Genomic DNA, 19,170 nt, shown 5'->3' on the forward strand with positions numbered 1-19,170 from the left:
AGCTTTATTGTGGATGTTGTATTTGAGTCTTTTATTATTAAATATTGAGGACAGTCTTGATTATTTTGAGAAAGTCATTATTTTGTTTTACTTGTCTGGAGATGCTAGTTTATTTTAATACCCATGCCTTAGGGGAAAATAAACTAACTTTGCAGTGAAAGGCTTTCAGTTGTTAGGTAGCAGTGCCATCTTGTGGTAATAAGCGGTATTTTACCATTGTGTACAAATCTGGGAAACGGATTCCAGATGCATGACATCTATATTTGGCTGAGCCTAGATGCCATTTGTGCTTTCCCCCTCCACTCCCTGAGTAACCCACTTGGAAACTTGAAACCATTTATGGGCCTTTACTCTGCAAACTAGATAGCATTTTAATAGAGCCAACTTATTTGATTGCATAGATGACATTTCTTCAAAGCAGGAAAAAAAATATCAGAGAATTGATTTCAGCTATTAATTTTTTTTTATTTAAAAACGAGTTACAGATACAGCTCTTCAAGTTGAAGAATTATCATATGGGCATAACTAAAAAGAACCAAACGCCATTGGATTGAGTCTGTCTAGCTGAATTTCTGCATGGCAGTAACTTGTTAAAAACAAAAAAACGCAAACATTTTTCATTTAAATAACATGTCCGTTGGCGGTCACATGGCGTTTGAACAATTAGTTGCCATACAGATGTGCCTGCTTTCACCACCTCCATATCAGTACCGGTGAAGGCAGTCACATCCGTACAATAATAGCTATACGCGTTTTCTTTCCCACTCTCCCCTTGCCCGCTGTCCTGTCAAGACATCCTAATACTCCTCGCCCTCTTCGTCCTCCTCACAAGAGTCAATGCCCACCTCTTCATAATCCTTCTCCAGAGCGGCCATGTCTTCTCTGGCCTCAGAGAATTCTCCCTCCTCCATGCCCTCCCCGACGTACCAGTGGACGAAGGCCCTCTTGGCGTACATCAGGTCAAATTTGTGGTCCAGGCGCGCCCAGGCCTCTGCGATGGCCGTTGTGTTGCTCAGCATACACACGGCCCTCTGCACCTTGGCCAGGTCCCCTCCGGGCACCACCGTGGGGGGCTGGTAGTTGATGCCCACCTTGAAGCCGGTGGGGCACCAGTCCACGAACTGGATGGAGCGCTTGGTCTTGATATTACTGATAGCCACGTTGACATCCTTGGGCACCACATCTCCACGGTACAGCAGGCAGCACGCCATGTACTTGCCATGGCGCGGGTCGCACTTCACCATCTGGTTGGCGGGCTCGAAGCAGGCGTTGGTGATCTCCGCCACAGTGAGCTGCTCGTGGTAGGCCTTCTCAGAGGAGATGACGGGTGCGTAGGTGGCCAGTGGGAAGTGGATGCGGGGGTAGGGCACCAAGTTGGTCTGGAACTCCGTCAGGTCTACGTTGAGGGCGCCGTCGAAGCGCAGGGAGGCAGTGATGGAGGACACGATTTGGCTGATGAGGCGGTTGAGGTTGGTGTAGGTGGGACGCTCGATGTCCAGGTTACGGCGACAGATGTCGTAGATGGCCTCGTTGTCGACCATGAAGGCGCAGTCGGAGTGCTCCAGGGTAGTGTGTGTGGTGAGGATGGAGTTGTAGGGCTCCACCACGGCGGTGGACACCTGCGGCGCGGGGTAGATGGCGAACTCCAGCTTGGACTTCTTGCCGAAGTCGACGGAGAGACGCTCCATCAGCAGAGAGGTGAAGCCAGAGCCGGTGCCGCCGCCGAAAGAGTGGAAAACCAGGAAGCCCTGGAGGCCTGTGCACTGGTCGGACTGGGAGAGAAGGACGGAAGCCGTTAACATTAGACTACGGGACAGGAGTTGAAACACCTGGAGCACCCGCTTTCAACATGGAGGTAGAAGAGAGCACTGTAGAACCCCAGTGAGGGGGTCAGCCACAATGACACCTTTGTAAATGGGCGACATCCTAGATGGTAGTGCCCAACCAGAAGCACCATGATGGACACACAACGGGTCAGTAGTGCATTGGGTCGGCTGTTCAATCTAGCAGTGATACATCTGGGTGAATGCACTTTGGACTAGAATAAAACTGATCAAAAAATATGTGAAGTGATGCAGTATTACAGCAGTAATTACATCATGTTAGAACCAATACTACACGAGTGACTCGATTCAATCAGGCACCAAGACATTCCCGTGAGCCTTACCAGTTTGCGAATCCTATCTAGAACAGAGTCGATGAGCTCCTTGCCGATGGTGTAGTGACCGCGGGCATAGTTGTTGGCTGCATCCTCTTTCCCCGAGATGAGCTGCTCTGGGTGGAACAGCTGGCGGTAGGACCCTGTGCGCACCTCATCTGAAGAGAAGATAGGAACGGGGTTATTGCAAGCGCACCATGAACCTACAACAAGGCAGCTTTACATTTTAAACCACCAGAAGTCTGCTCAATTCTCACAACTTTTGTCAAAACCACCCATTAAGCTTCTAGAAATTCTCTAAACTATTCCTCATTAACTTCAGCCAACTGCAATGGCTAAATGCTAAAGCTACATCTAACAGTTATAGCTAGCCACTTCAGCGAGGGCCATTGGCTACTGCTTACCAATATAGCAAGCCTCAGCGGCTAAAGCCATTCGCTACGCTAACCGCAGTTTTTCTCTCCGTCATTACTACAACCGCTGCTGCGGCAGAACAACTGTAAACAAGCCCAACAGTTTAACTAAATAGTGTCGTTTGATAGAAAAAGTGTACAAATATAACCTTGCCGACTTACCGATAACGGTGGGCTCCAGGTCTACGAAGACAGCGCGAGGAACGTACTTCCCAGCGCCTGTGTTGCTGAAGAAGGTGGTGAAGGAGTCGTCGTAGCCAACGTTGGGCTTGTCGGAGGGCATCTGGCCATCGGGCTGGATGCCATGCTCCAGGCAGTACAGCTCCCAGCAGGTGTTGCCCATCTGGACGCCAGCCTGGCCCACGTGTACAGAGATGCATTCACGCTGGGGGAGGGAGAGAGGAGAGGCCCACGTTAGTGAGGTCAAAACCAAACACAACACTCGTCTTTACCATCAAACCATTCAAATTCATTGACGAAAAGAGAGAGAAAGAAAGAAAAGTTGAACTGAATTGAGGAGGCCTAAAGTATAGACGGTAGGACTACAGTGTTAAAGGTCCCATGACATGCCACCAGGTGTGAGTGTGATTAGCTGATACAAGACGTTTTTAAAATCTGCCTCTTCTGACATCACAAGTGGGTATGTCCACCTTGATGTGACGGATAGATTTGCAATGTTTGCTACAGTCCACTGGGTTGGCTGGTAGACTGATCTATCCAGCACACATCTAGGTGGACATGCCCATTTGTGATGCCAGAAGAGGCAGTTTTTTCAAACCGGCTTGTAATGACTCATCACATTCACACCTGGCTGCATGTCATGGGACCTTTAACTAGTAAATACAAGCCCTTGTCCTAGCCATCTTTGTTGTATACAGGTAACTGGGTAACCTAGCCATTTTCAGCGAGGTTTTATACTTGGTTCTATGAACATCCCCACTGTATCGACAGCGATATATTGTTGTTTCACCTTCTGACAAATGCACTTATTGTAAGTCGCTTTGGATAAAAGCGTCTGCGAAATGCCATGAATGTAAATGTAAGCATCGTGTTTGATATACTTCAATTTGTAACAGGCTGAAAAACGCAGACACCCCACTGCGGCATTTCATAAACCGGGACCATAATTGCCAAACAAGTGTCTGCAATTCAACCACTTTGTTCATGTTCATCCTAAATCTTTCTAGAAACGCTACGTTGCAATCATTTGTACTGTAAATTGCTCCATGCCGTATGAACTATAATTAGCACTTTTATACTCTGGAAACCATCCCATGCACCAAACTATCCCAGCCAGTTGGTGTGTGGGGGGAGGGGAGTGGGGTCTGCCACATAACTAAAGGGCGTTTCCCCTTCGCTGATGAGGGACGCAGACCAGATGAGGCCCATGTGGAACTTTTGACGCTGTGCATTCCAACTCCCTCCCCTTCCTAAATCTCCAGATGTTGTCAATCTGCCTATTGTACCCCATGGGGTGACGGAACGATTAGTGATGCACCACAAAATAAAGCTAAATGGATTCACAACACCACTGCAGTGTGTAAAACTCATTGACAAGACACAACTCATGTGCAGTACCATCTCACTACACTGGTCACCTTGTTTTAACCCCTTGTCCCCCGGTATGAATGTACACTCATTACAGCTAACCCCATAAAGCTAGCCTTTTTGCTATCCATGTCCTCGCTAGTGCCTCGTCATCATGGCAAGGGAGGGGCCGAAGGAGTTGGATGCGTGATTTTGCACAGTAATGTCAAATAAGGCTGGCCGTGCCTATTATTGGGCAATATCCAAGGCTAGCACTTTAAAGGGAGTGTCCTTTTGGCCCTCCCTCACCTCCAGTGAAGCTTAACGGTTGTTCCATTTTCCACTCAGTCATTTAGTGAACAATTCAGCCAAAGCGACCCAATAGTTAATGCATTGTTCTAAGTACAATACTATTCCTCTGTGGCAGTGGGACTAGATGACTGTGGCTCTATCAAAGGACCAGTTGTCTATTTAATGACCTCCCATGGTTTAGCATTAGGGACAGGACAGACATTTTAATCTGGCCTTTGATCATCAAACCCCCATATCTGACAAATTACGAGAAAACAACTAAGTTCTTTATTCAATAGACAAGTGATTTATAGTATTAAACAATTGTATGTTGTTGTAATGTCATTCGAGTCATCTTTCGAGATTCAAAGTACTTCATGCCCTCATATCATCGGTCCATGAAATTAATCTTTACGAATGCCCTTTTTATATCAAAGCCTGTTCTTTGTTTCTGTACTTTGATGGGCTCCTCGGTTCATTTCCGTTAATGATTAACAGACACAGTCGGTTAGTTCGGCAGTGTGGTTTAGCCATCTGTCAATCACCCACATCAGATGTACAGACTGCAACCAAAGTCAGTCAAAAGGAGAGAAGGCCACCTCGTCAATTATTGTGACACAGATAAACATATTTAAGGCCTCAGTGCCAGCAATTCTGTTAAAACCAAAGAGTATGCAATGCATGCAACAATAAACACAAAAAGCATCTACATGTTAAACGAATTAACACAACCAAGCAAAAATAAAAAATTCCCCCGTGTATAGGAAACATACCTTTAGCCTTTATCAAGACTAAAAAGGTAAAGGCTACCTTAAACAAGGATATATCAAGATAAGAGACGGGTCACGGAAGATAACTCGATGAGTCAACCATTTTGGTGCAGCCTCCCCACCAGGGGTCCTCACACGCCCCTGGAAAAACGCGCGCAGCAGCGCCTATGAGGCCCTTAATTTAAAGAAGTCCAGAGACTAAAATTTAAAGTGTGTTTAATGGCATTAAACGGCATCCATCAGACCTCTGCATGTGTAGTCCTGAAAGTGACCACCGGGAAACCCGCCCGCTTATTTTATTTATTTATTATAGTGCGCACTTTGTGACTCGCTCTTTAAATTAAGCGTTTCCCACCCTTATCATGACAAGTAAATAAACTATTAAAACATTATCTGCAGATTTACCATTTGTACCATAATCGACCATCTAACAATAAGAGTTAATGTATTGGTGACAAAGTAACGGAATGAGCAGGGATTGAGTGATGTGAGATTCAGAATAATAATTCCCCCCCCCCCCCCCCCCCCATCTGTTAATCACGAGTCAACAAATCCTCCATCATGTGCTGCTTTATCTGATACGTTTATTCCCCGGGGTATGCGCGCCTCCTTCTCATCGCCTTTATTGTATCCCCAGTAGCTCCAATGATCCCAGTCTAACCAGTTGCATACTCCATCGATTTTTGAACCCCCCCCCCCGCGCTCCACCAGTTGGGGGGCATGACGCCGTCGGTCGGCCATTACACGACTATAACCCGCATGCATTACGTTCACACAGGCATGCGTCCTTAAACACAAGGAACACGACATATGTTGGTATTGGGAGGGTATGCATGGATATGATTATGGTAATATGCTCAATATTATGGCCGAGCAAGTATAAAACGCATTAGTCGGCGGCCGGTCTGTCCCAGCGGTCACTATCAGAACTACACCTGCAGAGGTCTAATGGAGGGTTGGTCTGATGGAGGCCCCATCACCGTTAAACACCATATTTATAGTCTCTAGACCCGCCATCCAGGGCGGAGGGCCTCATGACGCACAAGAGGACGCGGTGCCATCCCCTCACGGGCCCCCTGAGTCCAGAAGGGTCCTTTCGTCGTAGTGTGCGTCAAAGTGGACCGCAAAACTGGATCACAAGTCGGACAACGAGAGAACAAGGCGCAGCCCGTTGCGTCATGGGCGCGTTTCCCTGTTCCCGTTCCCCGTGTGAGGACGGGTCACAGCGGGACGCACCACGGGGACCCATGACGGGGACCCGGGACGCAACCGACTGCGCCTTCTTCTCTCGTTGTCCGATTTTAATCTGGTCTGCGGTCCACTTTGACGCACATCTCGGCGAAAGGGCCCTTCTGGACCCTCAGCGGGCCCGTGAAGGGAGAGCACCGTCTCCCTGTGCCTCATGAGGTCGCCGACTGCGATGTAGCGTCTAGAGACTATAAATATGGTGTTTAACGCTCCAGGGACGGTGAGGTGGCCTCCATCAAACTCACCCGACCCCAAAAAAAGAAAACTTGTTAACCAAAAATGAACCCGGTCTCCCTTCCCCCTTGACACACACGCAGACGTCTCCTGCGGACCTGGTTCAAAGAAGAGGGCTGAGATTAACCCCTGGATGAGGGGAGGAGAAGGGAGAGCTTAAAGACTTACCATGTTGTCTTTTTTGTTCTTATCTGGTTAACGTTGAGGGAGAAAAGGCGGTTTCTTTAGTACAAAGTCTCACAGCACCTGTAATGAGGTCCCCGGGAGAGCGTCGTGGCGCCGCCGCAGCGCGCTCTGCATTTTATACTGCGGAGGGAGCTGGGGGCGGAGTCACGTGACGCGATAGGGGTAGCGTAGGATGACGTCATGACATCAGAGCGACCACGCCTCTTCATGGATGAAATCCGGCGCGGTTAAAAAGGGGCGGGGCCAGGTTTGAAAAACAAGAGGCGCCAAGCAACAAAGCAGCTGCGTGTGTTTTGCACGTCCAACAATGTATAATACACCGGTATGTAAATAAATCTGTTCTCAATACTTAACCGACGGGAGAGTGTAATGGAGAGCTGTGTGGCTCAACGCCAGAGAGGAGAGGTCAGTGTTATGATCTGTTATTCTCCTTGTCGCAGAACGGGGAACGCCAACACAATGGTTTGCATGACTGGCTCTAGAGTTTATTATTTTAAGCTCTTTAACTGGCAAAGTGCTCGGAATTTGAATTTACCGCCAGTGGATAGGGGATGGGGGGCGAGACAAAATGCGGAGGAGCCGGATGTTAAAGGGCGGGGGCGGGACAAAGTGCAGAAGAGCCGGATGTTAAAGGGCGGGGGGCGGAACCAAGGGCCGAGGATCAGGATGTGCTGCTCTCAAGAACCCAGCTGTGCTGATTCACTTGCAGGCGTGGGCGGGACATTTGAAAAATATATTAATATTTATTTGTGTACTACATTTACCACAATTTCTGTTAATCAACTACAAATTTACGGATTATAAAAACAAACTGCCGTTATAAATGTCTCTTTTGAATCACAAAGCCTAAAAATACTAAAATATAAATATATAAATAAAGCGGTTTAAATGAATGTATGGCCAGTGAAATAGGAGGAATTAAAAAGAACTCACCGTGGCTATTTAACAATTCCATAATTTCACCTTTAAGCTTTATGACAATCGCCTTTTAAAGATGTTAGATATTGTTTATGATAAATAGCAGAATTCATTAATAGTGAATTACACTATGCTATGTTTCTATGCTAGTATAGCTACTATTTTACAGTAGGCATTTTCAATTGGTAAATCCTTATTTTTGTGACACTAACAGGTATTTTGTGTTGTGAAGCAAGATGTCTTGCATAAGTGACATAAATCGAATCCCAGTGTGGTTCTGCTCTCTGACCACTAGCGGCCCTCCTTTCCCTCTCTTCACTGTAGTTCTGCTCTCTGACCACTTGAGGCGGTCCTTTCCCTCTGTGTATGCCTCTGTGGTATGGGGTCAGAACAGTCTCATTAATAATGAATGCAGAGAAGGATTCACAAATGTAATTTGTGATTTATATATAAATTACTCTCTTCTCACAAATACATTTCAATGCACACACAAATGGATATCGGTATGTATAAATGTAAAATAAATCTATAAACAAAAATAAGTTTCACAAACACATTTCTGATCCACACACATGTGTCTTGTTTTAAATAAATGTAATATAAATCCATAAATATATATATATTTTTAAAAAAATGCAATTTTCATCAAAATGTATTTGGATGTTGTTACATTTATATACAAACTGTTAAACTTGAATTTACAAGACTCTTTTCTTTTGTGAACTTGTTTGCATTTGTGTGTGAACTGGTCTGTATTTATATGTGGATTTTTGAGACTCTCCTGACGTTTTTTCAACAAGGAACTATCTGTAGCCAATCAGATGCCTCCCTCGTTTTCAGCCAATCACATGACTGCAGTGACTGGGTTTTTAGATTGTCGGTGCCATTTACTACTTTTACGGCACCGACAATCCCAAATCCAGTCGAAACTAGATGAAAAAAGTGTGTAGTTCAAAACGTGATGCAGCTTTGACTTCTTCGCCAACTAGAGATTGTTATGTACGATCATTCAAAAGCCACGTTATTTCCAATAGACATTTGACCGAGGGAACCGGGAGGCTCGGAGGCTGGACTTATTCTTCAGAGGTCGGGACTGCGGTCATGTGATTGGCTGAAAACGAGGGAGGCATCTGATTGGCTACAGAGAGTTCCTTGTTGAAAAAAATGCATTCGTGAATCCAACCACGTCAGGAGAGTCTCGAAAATCCACATATAAATACAGACCAGTTCACACACAAATGCAAACAAGTTCACACATGAAATGCGTCTTGTTAATTGAAGTTTAACAGTTTTTATATAAATATAACAACATCCCAATACATTTTTTATGAAAATTGGAAATATTTTTTTAATTAATATATTTATGGATTTATATTACATTAATTTAAAACAAGACACATTTGTGTGTGGATCAGAAATGTGTTTGTGAAACTTATTTTTGTTTATGGATTTATTTTACATTAATACATACCGATATCCATTTGTGTGTGCATTGAAATTTATTTGTGAGAGTAATTTATCTATAAATCACAAAATGCATTTGTGAATCCTTCTCTGTGCATTCATTATTAATGAGACTGTTCTGACCCCATACTATAGGGTGACCATATTTTGATTTCCAAAAAAGTGGACACTCAGCCCAGCCACGAGATAGCCTACTTAATGATACTCGCAGTTTACTCAAAGATTCCCTATAATTTTAATATATTTAAAGTTTATATGTATGGATAGAATATTTTGTTATATTACAAAATAATATCTTTCGAAGACAGAAATTCAAATAGGCTTCATAGAGGTTACTTTCTTTATTATGCCTCAATTGTAAAAAAAAAAATATATATATATATATATAAATGTAAAATCTCTGGAATAAAATAATGATAGAAATAATGTCTCTTCTGTGTTAGAAAAATCAACTAGTAAAATAATAGCTCTCTTTCAAGTCTTAGTGGACAAATAAATAAATAAATAATATGAAATAATGTTCTAAATGATACCTCTTCTGTATTAGAAAATCCAACTTTAACAATATATTTCTCACTAAATGTTCAGTGTAATGTAAAATAATAAAAAGTACCCTCACAAGATATTACTTCAACAAACAAAAAACAAAATCTTTAGTTATCTTCTTCATCCTCCTTGTCTACCCATCCATATTTTGCAGTAGAGCTGATCTTTCCCAGCAGTTTTCGGTTGCTCAACATGTAAGCATGAAAGTCTTTGCAAGAATATTCCTTAAAATTGTATTTCACAAATAGAATCCCTTTTCAGTGATGCAACAGAGAGCTGGTTCCTCTCCTTTGTCCACTGGCTCTGCATCAGTGAGAACACCCTCTCAACATTTGCATTGTGATAGGGAAGTGCAAAGACAAACTGTGCAATATTCAGTAGTTCTGAGTAACATGCAATGCTTTTGGCCTTCTCAAAATATTTGGTCCATTTCTGGTGCACCTGCAGGCCAATGAACTCCTCATCACTGTTGCACCTTTCTGTGAATTTCTTCAGATTGGTGACCTGGTCAAAACACTTGACATCATCAATTGGCACCCCCTTCTCTCCAAGGTACTTGATGCAGGCCTCCACATCATTCCAATCTGGTGGCTCACTCAGATCCATCCACATAAATGTCGAGAACTCTTCCATGGGAGTCATCCACTTCTCCAGATACTCCAGACATGCACTGTACAGGCCCTGCACATCAGCACAGAACTGGTCACAGCCCTTACCAAGTCCGTCTCTGCGCTTTTCTGCCAGTAGTCCCTTAACTTTAAGGGACATGAAGCTGTTGCTCTTGCATTCAAGAAGAATGGTGTGGACACTGTTCAGTATTTTCTTCACCTCCATAATGGAGTTGTTCTCCTTTTCCATGGCTTGAATGTGGGTGTGGAAGACGGACATGAATGAGTGCATGTGCCAGAGGTAGATTTCACTGAAGTCGTTTTCGAAAAACTTCTTTATCACTATGGGAGAGTTTTCTTGAGACAGAAAGAATGCTTTTAAAGCTGGAAACATCTGTATCATCCTCTCAATGCCTGGGAACAATGACAGCCACGTTGTTTTGCTGTGAGAAAGCATCCTTCTGTACTCGATGTCAACAAAATCACAGTACTGCTTCAGATTCTCAGTGCGCAGTGTAAATGTGGAAGTACTGGTCGATTTTGAACATGATATTCTCAAGGTCAACATCTATTGTGTCTGCCCCATGATGAACACAATTATTCAATATGTGTGCCCACACCGATCAGAGTATTGTTCTGCAGCACCGTCTTCAAATTTGCAAACACATTATTTCCCTCTTCATTTCGTCGGATTCCTCCAAAATTTGTGTTGCAGTTGTCGCCAGTAAATGCAATGCATTTTTCAGACAAATTGTTTTTTTCCAGTGTTTCAGTGAGGTATTTTGCAATGTTTTTTGCTGTCTCATTAGGTGTGTCTTTAACCTCAATTAATTTTGTTTGCACACCACCTTTCTTCCAGTCAAAGTACTGGATTATGATTGGTAATATTTTCACTGCTCCGTGGTTACTCCCGTCTGTAGAGACACCACAGTACTGGATTTCTTTGAGTGCTTCATGTGCAACTTCAACCGAGTGGGGCGCTATAACACCGTTCTCAATGGCTTCGGTCTTATTTGTCTTCGCTCGCTGTTTTTTTTTCATCTTCACGGAAGTGAATGCGTCTTGGGTGTATAGCCCTCTAGGTGGGAAATAGGTTAGATATCTAAAACAATAAATGTTTTTGACTCAAGACATGTCGAGTCATTACAAGTCAAAGAGGCAAAGTCCGAGTCACGTCTCAAGTCAATAGCAGTCAAGTCTAAGTCGAGTCGCAAGTTATGCGTCATTTTGTCAAGTCGAGTCAGAAGTCATCAAAATCATGACTCGAGTCTGACTCGGGTCCAAGTCATGTGACTCGAGTCCACATCTCTGGTTCCTGGCGAGCTCTGGTCCTTCTCACTTTGAGGGCAGGGCCGGTGCTCGGCATAGGCGACCTAGGCGATCGCCTAGGGTGGCAAATGTGTTGGGGGCGCCCTCTGGTGGCGCCCTTAATTAGTCAATTAAAATATACGAAACAAACGGAGAAGGGAGGGAAGGGAGCAATTGCTCCCCCCCCCCGCCCGCCCCCCGGAAGACCTGTCCAGGGTGCAAGTTGATGTCGAGTCACCTAGGGCGCCGAAACGGCCAGCGCCGGCTCTGGTTGAGGGATAGCCCAAGCGTTCAGATAAGCTGTAGCCTGTCCGGTTATTGGTTGACATATAACATAGACAAACTCTTGACAAACATACATAAAAAAGGGGTAGTCACGTTCCCCGTAGGAATCCTTAATCCTGGCACTGTCCTTGTTGAGGGCGAATAGGCTTCAACAAGGGCGTAGGAACCGGGGGGGACGGAGGCGACGTGTCCCCTCCAATATCGCAGACAGGCGCATTTGTCCCACCTAAAAATTATACCGGATCTGTCAGGTTTCCGATATGTGTCCCCCCCAATGTTAAACTCATTCCTACGCCCATGGGTTTCACATAATCTCACAGTTTCTGAGTGTAACCAAGTCGGGGCACCATGCTGTCTATTCAGGCACCATCTTGCTTCTATCCACCATCTTGGATCCGTTAGGTGACCATTATCAAGGCTCACCTGCAGTGAGCCAATCCCACTGATACCCAGTGTTGTGCCTGAACGCGTTCATTGAACAATAGTTCATGAACTCGTTCATATTTTGGGCGAACGTGAACTGAACATACTGTATTACTGCCTGATGAACGTTACTTTGAACTCGTTCATTCTGGTGTCTGTGAACGGCACCCTCACTTGGTTTAACTTCGTTCAATATGGGGGTTATTTCTTTATCAACACGGCGGATGCGCGCGCAGAACGCTGTGTTGTTTGACCGGTTGCCATGGTAATCTCTGTGTGGTTAATTTGCAGTTGCGGTGTTATCAGCTTACTGTTACATTAAACTGTAATCAAAAAACGTGGTTATATGCTATAGACCCTATAATATCTGTCGTATAAAGGCTGGGACGAATTTCAAATTATAAATATGTACACTTTATGTTGAAAGTATAGACCGTCGCGATTCCCATTGAAACGAATGGCGCGGGGATTATTCTTCAAAATGAGAGCTGTTAAATTGTGAAAAATGAATTAAACTGTAATCAGACAATGCGTTTATATGCAATAGACCGTAGAGTATCTGTGGTATAAAGGCTGAGACGAATTTCGAATTATAAATATGTACAATCCATAACGTTAGCTCTCTGGCTCATAGCTCAGCGGATTAGAATGCCTCATAGAATCATTGCTTGTTGGCCGGAAACAGAAAGGGGGGCTGTTTACGTTTGGTTGTAGTCTTTTCGCTCGGTTCTCCGTCTCAACAGTAGGGCTAGAACCAAGCGAAAAGACTACAACCAAACTTGAACACCTCCCCTTTCCGTTTCCGGCCAACGAGCAATGAGTCTTCCAACGGAAATCAATGGGATTTACAAAATGCAAAAATGTGCAATAAAACACAATAGAAACTGTATTTCGCTACGATACTTGATTCTACCACTCTATTTCATCCTAGACAAACCACAAAGGGGGCTCAATGTTCAAAATACCGGAAAAAACTAATAGCTCACAGCAACATATTAAAGAAAAAACTATGAACTAGTTCATTTTTTGGACCTTAGTTCAAAATTTTGAATTATGAACGTTTAACTGAACTACTTCATTTAAAAATTTGTGAACTGAACTTTGAACTAGTTCACGTAGAAAGTGAACTTTCCCAACACTGCAGATACCAAAACAGCCAGTTACCAACCAGGGGGGTATTCCATCAACTAAGCTAAAGGCAAAGCCAGGCTTATTTCACTTAGCCTCGCTACTTTCAGCTAGAGTTGCGTTCCATTGACGTGACTTAAGGGAATCTCCGCTAAGTAACCATGGCAATTTATCCGACCAAACTAACCAGGCTCCCTGTCAGGCTTACTTGATCAGTGTTTCAGAAGAGTCCATCTGTCGGAAACAAGTGTACCATCAGATAATTCTGCCAAGCCTAGTCCTCACGAATTGGTCATAAATTTACAAATATGAAGGGTCTAAGATTAAATTATGCAAATAAAATTATTAAAGGAATTGCTATCTGTTATCTAGGATATTTTCTCAACAAATGTTTAGACAAATCGATGTATTCGATCAAAAACGTGAATCAGCAGTTGGGTGAGTGGGCTAGCATTATCCCTTTAGTACGGACGACCCGAGTTTGCGTCCTGAGTGTGTCATTCAATTCTTGGTGTTGGCTTATATTTGTAATTCCCTTTATATCAGAGGAATAAGGCCTAACAATTGACTTTTATATAGCCTAATAAATATGTCTTACAATATCCCTAGAACCAAAATCTAACTTGAAATAACCCATGGTAAAGTTAATGATAATATTAATGTTACTGATAGTGAAGCCTTTGTCACAATGACAAAGACACTGCTGCATGGGAAATTGTCAGCTACATAAATTCCATTTAGTTGAGTTTCTCGGCAGGCAGCCGAGACCACCTCTGTTGAGATAAATGCTACGGTTATTCAATTTAGAATATTCAAAGAAATGGAAAATATAAGGCATGAAAAGTTGTTTGATTTCTCCAGTAATCATTCCAAATTGACTAATTAGGTGGGGAATGAACCCCGGACGACCGGGTGCAAGTCCCACACGTTACCTCGAGACTATTTCCCTGATTTCAAATCTACGGTCAATAGTACGCTTAATACTACTTATGCATTCAAAAGATCTGCGATTTTTTTGCCAGACAGCCTCCCTGTTTTTATTAAAGGGATACTTCACCGGTGGAGATATGAAGGTTATATGAAGTAAATAATTCCTGAGAACAGACAGAAAGTGTCTCTCTGGCTCAAAAGTAAGAAATCCTCCAACTACCACAGTGCATTGCAGTGAAATAAGTTGATAAGTTTATCTTATACAGTAGGCCTACTTTAGTATAACAGCACTTGGGTTAGTAAACAAATCACAACAACCAACATGAATTTGAAGTTTTATTCATGAAACAATATGAACTATTTACAAAAATGAAACGTGTAGGGTGCGTTTGCCAGAGTCAAAATAGTCACAGCTCATCTTGAGCATCTACTGTCTCCTGGTAGCCACGGTACTGCCCATCTTGTGCGGGGTAACTAGCTCTGATGGCCTGGACAACACAGGAAGAGAAAGAAAGAGAACAACATTAGCAAAGCAAGATAAATTATGCCTTGAGTAGCCTATACAGCAGGCATCTCCAAACGGCGGACCGCGGTCCGGGTCCGGACCAAGTGGTGGTCCTATTCGGATCTATGACCAATTTAAAATAATGCGATTTTTTTTTACACTATACAAAGCATGATTATGTTAATAAAGACACGTCTCACTGAAATACAAATTGAAAGGCAGAATAATCTGTAGTACAGCATAAAAACAGCAAAAAGTAACGATCCTCGCAGAGATAAGATCATGCACTTACCGAACTCCCCCCCTCCCTCCCTCCGTCTGTCACAGCATGTGCGTAATAGCGTCACTCAAAAAATAGCCAATCAAATCGTTTGTTTACCGTAAGAGAGATTTTGAATGAGAAAATGACTTGCTGGAAAATTAGGAAAGTTGACCACGAAAACAGACATTTTAAAGATGAATGGACTGACCAATACATGTTCATTCTCCCGCAAGGCAGTACTAAACCTTTGTTGTGTCTTTTATGTGTTGAAACCGTGGCACTGATAAAAAGCGGGAATATTAAGCGGCATTACGAATCCAAACACAGATCCTTCGAGGAAAAGTATCCCCAGAAGTAAGAGCGTGGAAAATATCCGAGCTGAGAGCTCAGTATGAGCGGTCTACGCGAGTGTTCACACACTCATTTACAGGCCAGCAACGTGCAAATGAATGCTCACTTAAGATTGCATGGATTTTGGGGTAACATAAAAAAACTTTCAGTGACGCGACTTTTGTGAAGGAGTGCTTGAACGCCGCTGAAAATGTTATCCGATGACGCACTGTCACAGCTTGATGCGGCTGTTCAGAGTTCCCCATCCTTAGCCATTGACGAGTCTTCAGATGTAATGGATAATGCCCAGCTTTTGGTTTATGTGCGATTTTTTTAATCAAGACAAGAAAGAGATCTGTGAGGACCTGTTGGGTCTAACACCACTTGAGACACACACAAGACGAGAAGATATTTATGAGGCTTTTAAGGAGATGCTGTCAATGGGAGGGATTGATCTAACAAAGGTTGTCTCAGTCACTACAGATGGGGTACCTGTTTTGCTTACTTGAAATGTAGGCCTAGTGTACCTGTTTTGCTTACTCAAAATGTAGGCCTAGTGTACCTGTTTTGCTTACTTGAAATGAAGGCCTAATGCTCTTTTTGTGTTTATTTGAAATGTAGGCCTGGTGTACCGGTTTTGCTTACTTGAAATGTAGGCCTAATGCACTTTTTGTTTATTTGAAGTGTAAGCCTAGTGTTCCCTGTTCTGCTTACTTGACATGTAGGCCTTATGCAATTTTTATGTTTACTTGAAATGTAAGCCTAATGTACCTGTTTTGTTTACTTGAAATGTTAATATGCGTTACTTTTTCTTACTTGTTTTTCATGGTTAAAAGCTATTTGGAAATTGAAAATAAATACATCTGAAATTATAAGGAAATATGCCGTGTTGATTGTATTTGACAAAAGTAGGCTATTAGGACGTGGTAGGTTAGAGGTTCTGACCTTTCTTGGAAGGAATTTTTAATAACTGGACCTTGTTCAATTTTAATTGAAGACCCCTGCTATACAGCATTACAAGGACTTCAAACTAACGTAACGTAGCCTATGCTCTGCCAATAAGATCGGCTACTTTCGGATAACTACATTGTCACGTTCCCTGGGACTCAAAATGATTGTAGCAAATGTGTTAGTAAAAAAAACAAACACTATGATCTGCTATGTTATGAATAACTAACACAATGCTCAGACGTCTGTTTTTCCCGGCGGGCTTTGGCTGGCGTTTCCAGTTCACTTTCTGGGTCGGGAAATATGTATCCAATACCCAACTCTTCAGATGAGGCGTAAAGCCGGGGTGAGAGGTTACACACATGGTCCGATTCATTCCTCGCCAGATTCAGCCATTGATTCTAGAAGAAACTGGCATCGCTGAAATTCGCTGCAGCACAGGGACTCTGTGTTAGTGTCCATAGGCGAACAGAGCAAACAGGTACACCACCAGTTCACTCCGGAGCGCTCCGGCTCCTCGTCCTCGACAACAGGCAAGGCTTGTTTAGCTGCATCCGCAGCAGCCTCCTCCTCTATTTGTATCAATTCTTCCTGGCTGTATTCTGGCTTGTACTGATAGCCCTGAATGTCAGAATCCAACAATAGATTTTCAAAATCCACTTCGGCTGTTTCACATTGCAAATTTGTTCTCTCGCTAAGCGGTGAAGAAACATGGCGGGCATTGTGTTTACATCTCGTACGCGAGCTCCTGCCCCCCCCCATTCCTTATTGGTGGGCTCACAAATTTGTGGAACCAGTGGTTTGTAGTCCTCAGCCCTTCTAGCAGGCAAGCAAAGTTCTCCCGAGATGACGTCAAATGCGTCATTTGACGTCATCTCGGGAGAAAATTAGGTCAGGATGGGCCTAGGGAAGACTGGGTTAGACTGAGGGAAAAAAAAACTTTTTTTATATTACAATAGCGATAGAACGGTGGTTCTGAATGGGTGAAGTATCCCCTTAATGGTTACGGTGTTCCCTTTTTGAGTTAGGCTATTATATGCTTGAATTCCTCATAGACCTCAACAAAGCAGCTTCTGTTCGCCGTTGGAAAAGATCCCGCTTGGTCCTTTTCGGACATTTGATCCATGATTCGTCATTCACGGTTCTGGGCTGGTTACATATCTTGTGAGCACGCTTAATCCACGATAACGTTAGCCTGGCTTGAACTAACCTGAGCAAGGCGCGGCTGAACTGCGTTGATGGAATAGCTTTAGCCTCAAGTGGAAGTTGGCGTTAACCGGGCTTAATCAACTAAGCGCCGCTTTTATTAGCGACTTTGATGTAATACCCTATGCGAGATACTATTTGGGGGCCTCTATTTTTTCAAATTCTGAGGTAGAGATTCCTATCTTTTTCAAATATTCTGTGACGATGCAGCAGTCTGTTTCATTTCAAGAGGAAAGTAGGCTACAGAACATTAATAAGTGCAACAGATACAGTATGTTCTTGAAAGATGTTTAAAGGACAATTTCACCGGTGGAAACATGAATATGTATTGAAATTGAGTCCTATATGTAGTCGAATAATGAAATAAATTTCTAATTTGGTGCCATCTTGACCGATAAAAGGCAGAAAGTGACTTTTTGGCGCTTGTGGATTGAAGACAACAACTCCCACCATGCACCACGATGCACAGCTTCGCAGGCCACTCCCGCTGATCTAGATCTCCGCCTATCAGAGACCTCGCGGTTCCATCTACCAAGCTGATACCGCAAGACAGCTTGAAAATCAATTCAAACAACATTTCTAGAGAAGAGTATTAGTTGGTGAACTCATTAGTGAATTACTCCTCGTTTGTATTTCTTTCGAAATGGTGAACTTTTGCATGGTGCCGGGATGTTCAAGCAGGACAAGGAAAGGACAAGCAGTACGTTTTCATCTCCTACCTAGAGATTTGGAGCGTTGCAAACAGCGGCTACGGGCTATTAATCATCCAAAGTTTGGAGAAGACACAGCCATGGAAGCCGTAAAACAAAAGAAGGTGTGCAGTCTCCATTTCAAGCCGGAAGACTTTGAATTCAATGTCCTGGGAATATAGAGAGCCACTCTTTTAAACACAGCAATTCCGTCGATATTTACCTTTCCATATGACGACGAACAGCCTGGGATGTCTGCAACTAGCAGCTCTAAACACATTTGCCTGGAGGTAAGACGCACTCTACTATATTACTGATAATGATAACACACTGATACAGTCGTTTGCAGTAAAGCACCACATCTCATAGGAGTTGTATATAAGTTGGCTCACAAAGTAAATCTGCCTTCTTTCGCATGTTTTTGTCGCATTTTCTAATGTGCCGGCGACTCTAAAACGCGACTCCTCAGCAGTGAATAAGCAAAGTTGGCAATAGATAGATAGACTAGCTACGTTCTTTATACGTTTGCTGTTATTGATGTTTTACGATGTTTCATGTGTGTTAGTTTGATGTTAAAATGTTTATTGAATGTATCGCATTTCAGACTCAAACGATGTCTGCTGCAGCTTTGTTCTCGTCGTCAGAAGATGAGGAACACCAGTCAGCACCAATGATGTCAAGAATCCTCCCTCTGGCCAAGCACAGTTTGTAAATTTGTACAGCATATTGTCTCTAATGGAATTATAAAACTACTGTAATTTGTGGAATTTAACATTGAAAATAAACCTTTTGT

The 19,170-nt window shown here is 43.3% G+C and overlaps 1 protein-coding gene across 1 annotated transcript; it reads right to left on the reverse strand.

The window, feature by feature from the left end:
* Positions 1-440: 440 nt before the first annotated feature.
* LOC307075078 (tubulin alpha-1C chain-like) lies at positions 441-6,922 on the reverse strand. The gene is made up of 4 exons (XM_079735584.1): positions 6,810-6,922; positions 2,734-2,956; positions 2,168-2,316; positions 441-1,772 (listed from the first exon to the last, which is right to left on the reverse strand). The coding sequence occupies exons 1-4, from the start codon at positions 6,810-6,812 to the stop codon at positions 798-800; spliced, it is 1,350 nt and encodes a 449-aa protein (XP_079591710.1). The 5' UTR covers positions 6,813-6,922; the 3' UTR covers positions 441-797.
* Between the last annotated feature and the right edge of the window lie 12,248 nt (positions 6,923-19,170).

This window comes from Pollachius pollachius, assembly GCF_949987615.1.
Source record: "Pollachius pollachius genome assembly, chromosome: 4".
Lineage (NCBI taxonomy): Eukaryota > Metazoa > Chordata > Actinopteri > Gadiformes > Gadidae > Pollachius > Pollachius pollachius.

What these genes read in the sequence shown, in the direction of transcription:
- LOC307075078 (XM_079735584.1), bottom strand. An exon ending in CCTGGAGCCCACCGTTATCG is followed by an intron (nt 2,317 to 2,733) that starts GTAAGTCGGCAA and finishes TCTTCTCTTCAG; the next exon opens with ATGAGGTGCGCACAGGGTCC. An exon ending in TAGATAGGATTCGCAAACTG is followed by an intron (nt 1,773 to 2,167) that starts GTAAGGCTCACG and finishes CTTCTCTCCCAG; the next exon opens with TCCGACCAGTGCACAGGCCT.